The 14,189-nt window shown below is 43.7% G+C and overlaps 1 protein-coding gene across 1 annotated transcript in view; it reads right to left on the bottom strand.

The window, feature by feature from the left end:
• Positions 1–1,631: 1,631 nt before the first annotated feature.
• The window catches only part of CNTRL (centriolin), an 88,936-nt gene continuing 76,378 nt past the window's right edge, over positions 1,632–14,189 (bottom strand). The window contains exons 35-44 of the mRNA XM_080819771.1: positions 13,215–13,372; positions 11,441–11,514; positions 9,901–10,089; positions 9,267–9,492; positions 7,593–7,798; positions 6,267–6,455; positions 5,476–5,748; positions 5,246–5,308; positions 3,822–4,028; positions 1,632–2,052 (exon numbers count right to left, since the gene is read on the bottom strand). Of these exons, the coding sequence (XP_080675897.1) occupies positions 2,029–2,052; positions 3,822–4,028; positions 5,246–5,308; positions 5,476–5,748; positions 6,267–6,455; positions 7,593–7,798; positions 9,267–9,492; positions 9,901–10,089; positions 11,441–11,514; positions 13,215–13,372 (1,609 nt within the window). The 3' untranslated portion in view covers positions 1,632–2,028. The remainder of the gene's footprint in view (positions 2,053–3,821; positions 4,029–5,245; positions 5,309–5,475; positions 5,749–6,266; positions 6,456–7,592; positions 7,799–9,266; positions 9,493–9,900; positions 10,090–11,440; positions 11,515–13,214; positions 13,373–14,189) is intronic.

Below are 14,189 nucleotides of genomic sequence, written 5' to 3'. Positions count from 1 at the left end.
TTTTTCAGGCAAACAATTATTTGGCAGAAGTTGCCAGTTTTTATTGGAGAATTGTCCTTACTGTATAAAGAGAAGTCTACATATATAGCATATAACTCCACATCACTCAGTAATTGACTTAGTTTTGTCCTTGTATTTGGATCACCCTTGCAGTGTTTTCAGTCAACCTTTTTCAGTCTGAGATCAGCACACTTGGTGCCTGATAGTGTTCTCCCTTGACTGTACTTGGGGCCAAATTCTGTTGTTTGCATGTGTAATCCCCTGTAATAAACTTGGGTGCTCAAAAATAGAAGAGCAAATTGTCCTATTGTAACATGCATGTGCCAGACACTGGGAAGTACACTTTGGAGAGAATGTGAAGTTCTTTTAATCTTTCATCGATGAGAGTTTACTACATGTGGGGTCACCTGCTTCTGTGGGTTACTTGTTAACCTTGCACCTGTGTGGAGGCCCTCTTGATTAGTAAATTGGTACTCAGACATTCCAGTGCAATGTTCAAGTGTTTCATGGATAATAAAATGTTCGATGCAGTAAACTTGATTAAAAAAAATTTTTTTGGTGGTAATATTCACATAATACTAGATATAGTAAAGTTTCTTTGGAAGGAGTTCTTTTGGAACCAGGTGTTTGGTTTCACATATTAATTACCTCCCCTAATTCCAGACTATAGTTTTGAGAACTTTTTTGCTCACATATCCATTGTTTCAGGTGTGATCTTTCCATATAGATGTGTGGTTCAGGTCACTCCCCCTTATACAGAAGACCAAATGATTACCTTCCATTCCTGTCCACAGGGGAATAGGTTTCATGTGGCAGTTTAGAAAGAAGATATTTTACCCTCACTCAGCACATGGACAGAATGGGAAAAAGTGTCCCTGAGGGATTTCATAATTGTGCAGAGGCCTGACTTTTCAGCATTTTGCTAAGGCCTGTGAAAATGAAATAAGAGAATAAGAGAAGATACACACCAAATCCAATTTTTATATAGAAGTAGATACTTATAGAACTTAACTGTGTGTGAAATTTTATGCCACTTCCATTGCCTTTATTGTAATTCTGTTTATCCCATATCTTAATTAATGGTCCAGGTCTGACCAAACAAATTCTTGGGAATATAATCCTCCTTGGGTAGAGAGGGATGATTGCACCACACCATACTGTATGGTTATGGTTCATAAGCTGTCTGCGGGCCTAGAAAACAGGCCTTGGGAGTATTTAAAAACCTATAACATGTAGTTTCATACTTCCCCTTACCCATGAGAAGAAGTCTGTTGCCACACGGTCTTTTGTGACAGTTGCTATTGTTTTTAGAGAAATAATGTATTTGTAGATCATGAAGCAGAGCCATTAATTACAGTAGTTCAAAGATTTAAAAGTCAAACACAATTTGAATTTACCACTGGGTCAGATTCTGCTAATTTTCCATCAAAGAATATTTTTGGTTGAGGAAAAGCACCTCAGGTATAGTAGTTTTATGAACGATATTTCCACGTGGTGTATTTTCATTGACAGGTACAACAAACTTCAATCTCCGGGCCAAAGATGGAGAGCCATTTGGAAATTGCTGTTCTCTTGGAACGAAGGTAAACGTTTGATGGCTTTACTGTAGATCGATGAAATGTAAAGTCAAATGACAGACTATTTTATCTTTTATTTTCATATGAAAATAGATTTTAAACAAAATCCAAAAATAAAATTTGACACTATAAATGAAGGGCTTGAGTACATTCTTTTTCTTTGTAGCTAAGATTTTAACCAGTTTGTAGCCTCAAATTTACAATTACAATCACTGGTTTTATGGCAATACATTTCAAAGCTAAAAAAAACAAACTCCCCAGCCATCCAGGTTTAAACTGTATACAACTCTTCCCATATGTACATGTGATTTACAGAAACCCCAGCGTTCACAGCATGTGAGCTAAGCTACAGTGGAGGTGCGGTGTTGGAGTTCCCCGCATCTGGAGCAAAACCAAGCGGCCTTCCACTTCACGGTGAGGTAGTAGAGAAGGGATTTCCTCCGAGATTTCCTCATCCGGCTGAGCAGTTCTTTTCCTGCAGAAACACAAAGAGGATGCCTTCTTGGAACAGTAAAAACAAGTCTTCAATGAACAGAACTAAGTGACAGCTCACGATGGCTAACAGGTAAAATACGTATTTGAGTATCTCTTTGGAAAAATACTTTGAGATGAACCACTGTACAAAATTATTCAAGAGTAAAATTAAGGGGCGTCTGGGTGGCTCAGTGAGCTAAAGCCTCTGCCTTCCACTCGGGTCATGATCCCAGGGTCCTAGTATCGAGCCCCGTAGCGGGCTGTCTGCTCAGTGGGGAGCCTGCTTCCTCCTCTCTCTTGTGCCTGCCTCTCTGCCTACTTGTGATCTCTGTCAAATAAATAAAATCTTTTAAAAAAAAAGTAAAAAAGCTACTGGATTGTAAGATAAGCTAGAATTCAGGATGTTCCAACTGAAAGTGGTAGTTAAGAGAACTCTGTAACATGTACCCTGCAAGCAGGAAGCTGGGGATGGCATCAGTGTCGGTAACTGTCTAGTAATTGTGACGGACCTTGTAGAACTTGGAAGGAGCTCTGAAAAGAAGGGAGATGAAAACACAGCTCAGAAGCCAGCCCCTAACTCCAACCTAGTTTAGGCTTTCATCTCTTAAACCTGGATTATGACCCCAGACTCCAAAAGAATTCTAGCAGTCCTCCCCCTACCCACTGTGTCTCTTACACCACCATTACTCTCCTGCATCCGGAGCGCCTGAACTCTTCGGGCTGTCACCCCATGCTGATAACTAAACCTGGCACCCAAATCCCCATGTACTCATCTTCCACGACTCTGGGCTGTCTCACCTCTAAACCCACCTTCTTTGCAATACTCAGTGCCTCCTGATACTCTTAAGACCTGCCCTGAGGTCCATGATAGTTTTGGCCTATGCCTCATTTGGTCCCACCATAGAAGGTTTTAAGGTAATCACATTCAAATCTTGGTTCTGCTGCTGCTGAGCTGTGTGCCTACAAAAGAGACAGCTCTTTCTCAGCGTTCCTTGTGGCTCAGCTATACGCTATACTGCTCTGTGGTAGTGACAGATGAGACCCGAAGTCCTGGTTTCATCTTCTGCTGTGACATTTTTCATTTTACACAATTTCTTCGTCTAGTAAAGGCATACTTCCTACCTCCTAGGATACAAAGACTACACGAGATAATACATATAATTACAGTGCTTATTAGTACACACAGTAGACACTCAAAAATGGTAGCTATTATCTATCTCTGGGTCACTACTGACCGATTCCATGAGTCTATTTCATGCTCCTCCTAAGCGTTAACCTTCTCAAGGTCTCACACAGAAAGGCTCTGTGAACTTTAGGGGTTGTAGAGACCCTGTGCTAAGAGGTCCGAGTTCAAACTTTTGTGAGGAGGAACAGAAGGCACAGCCAGGCATCCTTTCCTGAGATGCAGGGAGATGGACAGACTAAACTAGGACTTATGCTGGCCGCACAGCCTAAATGCTCTGCGGATGGAGTAGAGAACAAGGAAATCCAGCAGTGGAGATCATCAGGAGAATTCCCTATATCCCTGACGGCTCATCCAGTCTCCAGTTTTAGGCCATTCCCTAAGCCATCACCTTGTCGTCCTCCTAGGGCTACCAACCAACCCGTTCCAGTTTTCCTAGGGACCAGTTTTGAAAGCAAATCTGTCTTAAGACAAGTTTTCCAGAGACCTGAAGGTGGCATTTGTGGCCTTCTGAGTCTCCACTATATAGATTAGGGACCCCAAAGCTTTCAGGGACTTTTCATGTCTACAACAGCACGTACTCTTACCTGGCTTGGTCCAGGTTGGGAGTCCTCGGCCAGGGAAGATTCCAACTGAGACAGACCAGGTGACGACGTGGAGTCTCTAGAAGTGCTGGTGACCAATTCCCCTAAAGCATCCACTTGTCTTCTCAAGCTGTGTAACGTGCCCTCTGTCTGCTGCTTCCCCTTAATTAGCACTTCTGCTTGCTTGGACATACAGTGTCGAAGCTGGGCCTGAAAGCATTACGGTAAAATTTAGGGTTTTACACAGAAGAAATGTACTCCTTAGCTTCCTCATGCTTAACACTTGATGGGCTGATCTGATTATCATGAAGTAGGAATGGCTGCTGAAAGTGCCTTTGTCCTAAAAAAAAATAAACATAGAAGGTGCTGGTGGCTTCTCTCTGTGCATAGAACTTGTACCATGCTGTGCTGTCATTAACTGGGCCTTCTGCGCAGTTCTCTCCCTTACAACAATACTTGGGATTTCTGCATCCCTGGCCTCCCCATTAAATTATGATTCCTTCTCTCCCTTTCCTGCCCAGACTTAGCAGAAGACTGGTTTATACTTGGTATCTTCAGTGCCTCTCACAGTGCATTCAGTCTTCAACCCCATGCTACTTTCTAGCTTGCCCCCCTGCTGTTTCTTTCAAAGGATTCTCTCCAAGTCTACAGCAGTTCTGTCCAACAGAACTTTCTGTGATGATGGGAATGTTCTGTATCTGTTCTAATATAGCAGCCACCTGTGGCTATCGAGTCACTAAAACTGTGGCTACTGAAGAACTTTTAACCTGATAGAATTCTTTTACATTTAAGTAGCCACATGCGGCTGGAGGCTGTTGGACGTCAAGGACCTCCACTCCCTCAACACAGCGCATGGCTCCCTCCCGGTTCATGCTGTGTATGGAGCCTTTCTCCAAACACATTCTGCCCTCTCATTCTATCTTCCTCTCTTTTTCCAACTTGCACCTTTAGGGGACTTAACCCCCAAATCTTTAGGTCAGTGCTGATCGCTAAATCCTAGACTCTTTGAAAGCTGCCTATGGAGAGATCGGCCCTGGATGTCTCACAGGCCCCCAGACTCCACATGTTCTGAGCCAAACAACTTTCTGTCTGACACCCAAAGCCTATCTTTCCCCCAACCACTGGTCTATGAGCCTCTTGTTTATCACTGTATCTCTGTTTTCTGTCCCAGGTCCTTAGGTTCTGTCAGTTTTAGCTGAAGCAAAGAAGCATTACCCAGAACACTGGGCTTAACTCCACAACTCAATGGTTTGCATGCTAACCCCTGCCACTTACTGTGTGATGCCAACTTCTCTAAGCTTCCGCCACGTAATCTAGAAAGCTGCTCATGCCGTAACAGAGGGAATGGCAGCAGTATGTGGTGATAAGCAATTTCCCACTGTCCTCAACATGCCAACCATCTCATACTGTACTGTTTTAAAGGCAACCTTGAGTCGATCTTCACGGTGACGCAGTCTCTCTCGGAGCGCTTCTCCACGCCAGTGTTCGTCCTTTTTCAGAGGGAGAGGGAAACATCAGAGTCCCCAAACGTTGCTAGCCTTTCCTTCCTCCCGCCTTCCCCAAGTTCCACATGTATTTTTCAGCTTATCTGGGGGGTGGGGGGTGGGAACAAATTATCTTCTAACAAAGCCCAGAGAGCAGCAGGATATATACTTACCAATATGTGAGTCTGGGAAAAATTCAATTTTTCTTCAAAAGGTGATGGTCTCTCACTCACAGTGAATGGGAAGTTCTCTTTCAAGCTTTCTAACCCTCCTTCTAGGTTTTCATTCCTTTCCAAAATAGCCTCCAGATCTGCTGGTAGTTCTGGGAGAAACTGGTTGAGATTCCTCAGGCTTGTTCTGATTTCATCTTTCACCTCAGATTTAAGTGTTCGCATTGCGTCACTGATTTCCATCTGTCTTCTCTCCAGATCTTTTTGGTTTGTCATCTGAAGAGTGAGAGTCAGATACGAGTGGGTGACGTTTGGGACCTACTTGGAATTGAACTGCTTAATGTGTCATGTACTTATGGAACTTTCCACGTAGGATTAGACTCTCCCAGTCTAAGTGTGAACTGCTCTGAGCCTGGTTACACCACAGGGTATCAGAGGTTTCTGCTGGGTCATTTCTTCCTTCCTAGGCATTTGGGTCTTCTAGACTTGTTTCTGGCATAAAATCTAACATTTCAACACAGCACTTTGGAACATGATCAAATTTCATGCTGAAGAACTGCTATTTTTCTTTCAAAAACATAAGATGCTGAACTTAAGGGGATTTTAAAAGTACATTTTGAACAAATGCTTTTCTCTTATAGAGGTGCATTTCTAAATTTTAAGACTAGAAAAACAGATTTGATTTAAAGGACATTCTTATAATCAGCTTTCATAATTTCCACAAAGAAATACTCCTATTAAAAGAGCTACTTAAGAAACGAAAACTGTGCCCAGTGGGGAGTGAGCATGCCTACCGGGCCTTCTCTGCTCCGGGCGGCCAGCAGGGGCTCCTGGGCACGCACCTGTTTCTTGAGCTCTGTGTACTCGTGCTGCATCTGGTTGAGCTCCTTCATCAGGCGCCTGGCCCGCTCGTGGTTGTCCTGGGCCACCTGTTCGATTGTCGCCATCTCCTTCTGCATGCAGCTGTTCTCCTGCTTTTGCTCCTAGTGCAGGAGGAAGGACATGGCTGGGCTCTGGCACATGGAGCTGTGCACTGCTGGCTTACACACTCACTAGCTCTGTAACTCCATTTCCCATTGAGGTTCTAGCTGTAACGTGGGGATAACACTACCGGCCTTTAGAGGCTGTGGTAGAGCTATAGTACAGAGGTGGTCAGAGTCTGTTAGCCCAAAGTCTGAATCCTAGCTCTGCCACATTACCTTCCTTTCCTGAGCCACCATTACTGCAACAGGAACAAAAGCCATCCTCACAGAGTTACCCGGAGGATGAAAACCTAGACACCTCCGTGTTATCTTTACAGTCATGCTGCTGATCACTAGTGGTAAGCGTGTCACCCTCTGGGAAACACCCATTTCCTACCCTCTGGGAAACACACACCCATTCACAGCCATCAGCTCCTCCATTCCTGTGACAGTCTCTACCACTGCCCATCTGCCTCCACCCAGAATAGACCACTGTGGACTTAGAGTATTCCCTCCCCCGCCATTTTTTAAAAAAAGACTTTTATTTATTTGACAGAGAGAGAAAAACAGTGAGAGAGGGAACACAAGCAGGGGGAGTGGGAGAGGGAGAAGCAGGCCTCCCGCCAAGTAGGGAGCTCAATGCGGGGCTCAGTCCCAGAACCCTGGGATCATGACCTGAGCTGAAGGCAGCCGCCTAACGACTGAGCCATTCGGGCGCCCCTCACCTCCCCAAATTTTATCCCAAATAGATTTCAGGGATAAAAGCATGGTAGACTGAGCTCCTTAGTTTTAGGAAAATTAAAGCTAATCTGACTAAAAAGGGCAGGATGCGAAAAATCTGTGAGCAGTGACTGCAGATGGGCAAACATGTTAAGCCTTTTCCCCCCCAGATTGCTGCAGCCCCTGTCAGTGGAGGTGTGAGCAGAGGCTCCTTGCTGAGAGTGCTCTCTGCTTCGTGTTGACACTGTCTGTTCAGCTCCTCGAGGGCTACAGCCCACTATCAGCTTCAAGATCACACTGTGCATCAATACACAAAAAACAGTTGAGTTAGGAACTGGGCTGCCAGGTAATTTGTTTTCTCCACACTGAAGCAGCGTTTTAGTCTAAAAATGTAAATGTGGTGCTTCCTCATGAGCTGCCAGGGCAGTGGGTACTCACCAGAAGGTTCTTCTCCAGCTGGCTCCGCTGGATCTTCAGTGCTTCCTTTAGGCTGGCAACCTGCTTCTCGGCTTTCTTTCTTTCTGTCAAGAACTGGTTCCGTAAGAGGCTGAAGTCTGCCCTCATAGAGTCTGTCTCTTTCTGGAGAGCCTGCAGCTCACTTGACTTTTCCAGTAACTGCTGTTCCCGTTCTGAAAGCTGCCGTTCTGAAATGAGCATTTTTAGTAGTTTAGCCGGAGGCCCTGGTCCAGCTATGGGCAGGTAGGGACATGTCACCCACTCGGGCATCACTGGATCTTCCGAATCCCCCCGACCCACATCAGAGGCCCAGGTAAAAGCCCTAACGAAGGTGCCTCCTGACAAAACTGGGCCCTAGAGGGTTGGATTCCAAAGTGACAGACAGCTATTGTCTTCCCTTTAGCAGGGACCAGTGAGAACAAACAGCAATCCTGAGGGGCAGGAGTCATGGAAATAGATGGCTGAAGTGCTTCTTATAAACCCGGGTTTTAATAAAGGGAGTGCACACATACTTTTCCTTCACAGGAGGCAGCGCGGTGGAAACCACACGGGATCTGGAGTGGCATGAGCCCTATTTTATACAGGAGGTGCCTACTTCCTGGTGTTCCGTGAGAATCTTATATGCAAATGCATAGTACACATTAAGTACTCAATAAATAATGCTTACAAAGAACAATGACAGTGAAAATAGATTTTTCTAACCACACTCTTGCATAACACCCTGTCCAGATTTCTCTTTCACTTTCACATGTCAGGTATGGTCAGACTCAGCACATATGTTAGTTAAGTTTCATTCACAACGAAATGGCTGGTCTAGGGCACCTGGGTGGCTCATTCGGTTAAGCGTCTGCCTTCAGGTCATGATCCCAGAGTCCTGGGGTCGAGTCCCGTATGGGGCTGCCTGCTCAGCAGGGAGCCTGCTTCTCCCTCTGCTTGTGCTCGCTCTCTCTCAAATAAATAAAATCTTTAAAAGAAAAAAGAAAATAAAAAAGTGGCTGGTCTGGATGAAATCAAGAGTTGGGGAGGAAGGAGTAATAACCCTTTCATCAAGTTCACCAGAGAACATTTTCTGACCATTGTTAAACCCTGAAGCCTAAGAAAGAAAAAAATCACTTATTGCTGTGGGAACTATCATTTATCCTGGATTTCCATATCATTGTCATTGATACATGGCTCAAGAAAGCGCAAACAGACCCAAAAGCAAATACCTGTATTTTGGCACCATTCACTATGACAAATTTGGACACAAGTAGAACTGTTGATAATTGTTTTTTGATTGGGTGAGATGAAATGGATCATCATTTCCAAAGCTCAAAACAGCGTACTTCATAGAAAGCCTTCAGAGTGCCTTCTGGAACTTCTTTGCCTTAACATCTCTCTGCCTTGAGGCACCATTCTTGAAGTAGGCAGTATGGTCGAATAAAAAGACCACATAGTCTCAGGATCAACTCCCATCTCCATAAAGACAAATGCCCTGTGTCTCTGAGCCTGTTGTCACCTCTCCTGGGGCTAGCAGGATCCAACGGGGCATCTCCTTGCCACTATGCACCTCCTGACCCCTTCTGGGCCGTGATCAGGCTCTGGGTCTCCTCTACACACCTGGCAAGACAACCAGTGCCGCCCCCCTCCCAAAGCGCCATGTTTGGGAACACATACTGGTCTGGGAGAGCGTTTTCTCCAGGGTCTCGCTGCTCCTCTCCTCTTCCTGCAAGGTCCTCACACGCTCCTCAGCCAAGAGCAGCTTTGAGAGCACCTGGTCCAGCTTGCCTTTCTGCTCGCCAAACTCCCTTTCCAGCTGCTGCTGCTGCTCCTTCAGAGCCACTTTACTGGCTTCTAACTTTTTTTCTTCACATTCTCGCTCTTTCTGGAGTCTCTGAAACATCTTAGTAGAGAACAAACAGTCATAATATAACAAATACACTGTATCCCAGATGAGGGAACCTTCGCGGACACTAGCCAGGTTCCAGCTCCAGAGAATGTAGGAAACAGCCCAGTGAGAGACAGTGAGTTCCCTTTACAGAGGTGATCGTGCTGGGACTGGCAAACTATTTGGCCACCATGCGAGGAAAGGATTCGTGGGGCCAGCAAGACTCTTTACAGGACCCGTGTTCTGTGGCCTTAATGGTCCAAATATTAATACCGAGAGAGCAAAACGCTGGTGTAAAATCCTCCTGGTTACACAGGGCAGTTAAGGGAACTAGTCCTATGGGCGATCCTTCACAGCTTCGGCCGGGAAAAGCTCACCCAAGTGACAAAGTGTTTTTTCTGTAAAATCATAAATGTGTAGTACCATTTCTTGCTGGGCTAGCTTAGCCTTGTTTTCTTCAATCTCGTTCCGAAGCTCCTGAAGCTGTTGCTGCTTTGTCTCCCCTTCTTTCCGGCAGTCTTCGGTCCTCTTCATCCATTCACCGATATCCTTCTCGAGCCTGGTCTGTTCACTGAGCAGCACGTCCTTATGCTGGGTGGTGTGAAGCACGTCCTTTATGTGAAAGAACAAATGGAAACTACTAACAAAGCCATCTGCCCCAGGGCTGGCGAGTGCCCCTCCTGAGATCCAGCAAGTCTGACAAAATAAACATGAAAGTCCCACATCATTTATTATCTCAACAAACTTATTTAAGGCACCCAGGATGCAATTTAATCACCAGCTTTCCTCTTTTTAGTGTCTAAGAAGATGACAGAAGATGTCACAACCTGAGAGACCCAGTTCTTCTGAACTTTAGCTGCTTCATCACTGAGGTGGGAATAAACAACACCCACCTCACAAGATTGTTAAGAAGACTAAGGAGAGCTGTGACTAAGGCTTAATTCTCATTGAAAATAAACCTAAAGTCGTGGTTTTGTTACTATTTGAAATATTTATGTGGGTTGAAAAACTCAGAAAATAATTTATTTATGCAAGGAATCCAAATTAAACTTTTTAAAGAAATTTATTGTATTTTTTTTAAGAAATTTATTGTATTTTTAACAACACAGAAAATACTCATTAGAGCCTACTGTGTAAGAATTTTTTAAAGATGGAATACTTCAAGTTTTATACATCTTAGAAACAGATTACTAAAGACAGATGGAAGAAATCAGATGTCCAATCCAACCCCTAGTTTACACAGTGGAAACTGAGGCCCAGAACTTGCTTGAGGTTCTCTGAAACTGAAATTATTGCACTATTCTCATAGGATAACAATTTTAAGACTATCCAAAGTAGAAGGGTCAAGAATCAGCTTTACTGAACATCTGACAAGATGGAGGCCCAGGTACTCTGAAATTGGCAGTTACCCTGCTGCTCAGAGTAACTAAATCTGAGCCAGGCTGTGCAGGCCTTATCTGTGCCATGAGTAAGAGATGGTCCATCTGGTGCCTGAAGCCCCCAGAGGGGCTGGCTGAGGGTTTTAGGCTCTGGTCTAGCCGCCATTTTCCTTATTATCTTTGAGTAAAACTTTGAAAATAAATGAGAAAACCACTGCTCTGCACCAAAAGTTTTGTGTATATATGTTTGTGTCTTAAAAATGGCCCTATGGGGGGCACCTGGGTGGCTCAGTGGGTTAAAGCCTCTGCCTTCGGTTCAGGTCATGATCCCAGGATCCTGGGATTGAGCCCCGCATCGGGCTTTCTGCTCAGCAGGGTGCCTGCTTCCTCCTCTCTCTCTGTCTCTCTGCCTACTTGTGATCTCTCTCTGTCAAATAAATAAATAAATAAAAATCTTTAAAAAAATGGCCCTATGGGACCTGCTGGTATGAAAAGGAACCAACCTACTTGATTTGTCTTTTATTTTAACCAATTGTCTGCATACTTTCAGGATACTACTAGAAGATTACATTTGTTAAACTTACCTGTTTTGCTAGGTTCAAATGGTCTTGGACATCCGCTAGTTCCTTCTGTAGTGAGTTTACTGCTTCTCGTTTTTCTACAGAAATAACATTTACATAATATAAATATATTTGAATGCATTTCCCCAATTCCCATCAGCCCCCAAAAAAGTAGAGTGGAAGTGAATATAAACTCATTTCTGTTAAGTGTATGGCTATGCATTTACTTATCAAAAGGTCAAAAGAATGAGTTAACACGCACAACCTATATCTGGGCTTGGAGCTCAGGTTTTTAGATTTACATGTTCAAAACCTCATAATAAAAAAATGTATAGTTAATACCTAGTGTTGACAATGTGCATGGTTTAAAAATGAATACCTTCTACGTTGCTGGGAGAAATGTAAATTTGTAAATTTGGTACAATCTTAAAGGGAGATAATTTGGGAATAGATTTTCTATGTGTGCTGGCTTTGTCACTTGCTAGCTCTATGACCTTGAGGAAATCACAGAAAACTAAGCTTACATTTTCTCATCTGTAAATGGGTGAAAGAGTTTCTATCATAAAAAATATTACAAAGATTAAATGAAATGCATATAAAATACTTGAATCGTGTCTGAGACACAGTAAGTGCTTAACAAGTACAAGTATGTTGTTAGCTAGACTTACTTAGCAACTTCTAATCATGGGTGTTTAACAAAGTTTTGATAATGAAGGTATTATCTGCATCTTTCTTTTTTGTTTTAAAACTACACACACACACCCCCCAAGGAAAAATCTGGAAGGATATTCACCACACTGTTAATAGGAATTACCTCTGAGGGGTGAGGTCAATAGTCATTTTTATTTCATCTTTTTGCTTGTTTTTAAATTGTTCTTTAAGGAACATGAACTATTTTTTTTAAACAGCATTACTGAGATATAATTCACACACCAAGCATTTCACCCATTTTAAAGTGTGCAATTCACTGGCTTTAAGTATATTCACAGAGTCATGCAAACATCACTACACAATCTAATTTTAGAACATTTCCGTCACTTCTAAAATAAATCCCATGCCCATTAGCATGAATTATTTCTATAATAAGAAAAGGAAACAAAAGAAGAACCCATGAGGTGGGACCAAGGGGCAAAGATAGTTTCCATCTTGAATGGACAAGTGTTGGACAGCCAGGGTCAGTCCTCATGGAGATGATCTTTGGTAACAGATTCCTTCTGAGGAATCGCTGAGTTCTGGTTTTGTTTTTCAAGACTGCTTCAGCAAGAGGTGAAAAAGAGAAGAGGCTATGGAAAACCCTCTGATTCCAGATATGCTGATGGAAGAGGGCCAGCAGGAAACCCTCCCAGAAGAATGGGCCTCATCCTCCCCCAACGGCTGGTGGATGAGGAAGGTCAGTGTGTGCTCTAAGAAGCGGACAACTGAACAGACACATTCGTGGCAGAGGGCTGACCACGCTGGACTGACCGTGTACGCCTCAACAAAGACAGCTCTGTGTCCTCACAGATGAGCGAGGGCGCGCTGGGAGTTCCCTGCCCAGGGATCCGGCATGGCTGACATGCAGCTCTATAAAATGCACATATGTGTGTCCCTATCTTCTCTGCATAGTTTGCAAAAGTATTAATATAGTTTTAATAAGGAAATATTTTTAGGTTACAAAACCTGACTTCTCATCTTTGTATAATTAAACTCCAAATCTGGAAGAAAATAAAAGGTTGTATATTCAGAGAAAAGAAAAGAAAACCTAACCAAAGGAAGGACACCCTCCCCTCCCCCCCACTGCGGAGGGGCAGCTTCATACCTTGTAGCTGCTGCTGCACCGCTCCCAGGTCTTTATGCAGTGAGAGCTTCTCTCTGTTAAGTCGGTCTAGCTCCTGCTGCAGCTTTCTGACATCCAATTCCAACCTTTCTAAGTTTGCCTGCTCCATTTTGCTATCGTCTTCTGCAGCTGCTAAAACCCTACCGTGCAAGCAGAGTAAGTGAGACTATCAAACACAAAACGTCCAGCCACGTACAAGACACAGCCAAGGAACATTGTTATCCTTTCACTGGATGGTTATAGACTATGAACGATTATAAACCTTAACACTATTCAACTCATTTCCAAAAGACATCTTATTTTCAGCTTTCTAAACACGAGATTTTTTTGAAAAGTGACTCACTAAACTGAAGTTTTACAAAAATCAGGATAACAAAATGGACAGCACTCAGAATTCCCCAAATCTGGCAATTAAAATAGATGGCTAGCTTCTGATAAGTGAGAAAGCAGGAAACACAACTGTGCAATAGGATTTGTCCAAAAAACAGATGTACACGAGCCTGCTTTCTTTTACACGACCAGAGTCCTATAGTGTGGGCTGGTTTCTGGCTGGCTTCTGTCACTGAGCAGAGTCACTGTGAGGTTCACCCATGTTGCTGTGTGTGTCAGTACTGCATTCCCTTCTCTCTCTCTCTCTCTTTTTTTTTTTTTTTAAGATTTTATTTATTTGAGAGAGAGAGAAAAAGAATGAGAGGGGAGAAGGTCAGAGGGAGAAGCAAACTCCCCACTCAGCTGGGAGCCCGATGTGGAACTCGATCCCAGGACTCCGGGATCATGACCTGAGCCGAAGGCAGTTGCTTAACCAACTAAGCCACCCGGGCAGCCCCCTGCATTCCCTTCTTATTGCCGAACAGTACTCCAGGATGTGGATACACAGTCATTTGTCTAGCCATTCACCAGCTGATGAACATTTAGGTTGTTTCCAGGTTTTGGCTGTTTCAAATAAAGCTGCTATGA

The sequence above is a fragment of the Martes martes genome, assembly GCF_963455335.1.
Source record: "Martes martes genome assembly, chromosome: 12".
Classification (NCBI taxonomy): Eukaryota; Metazoa; Chordata; class Mammalia; order Carnivora; family Mustelidae; genus Martes; species Martes martes.
The sequence above is the reverse complement of the archived record's forward strand: the minus strand, read 5'-3'. Positions and strand labels throughout refer to the sequence as shown.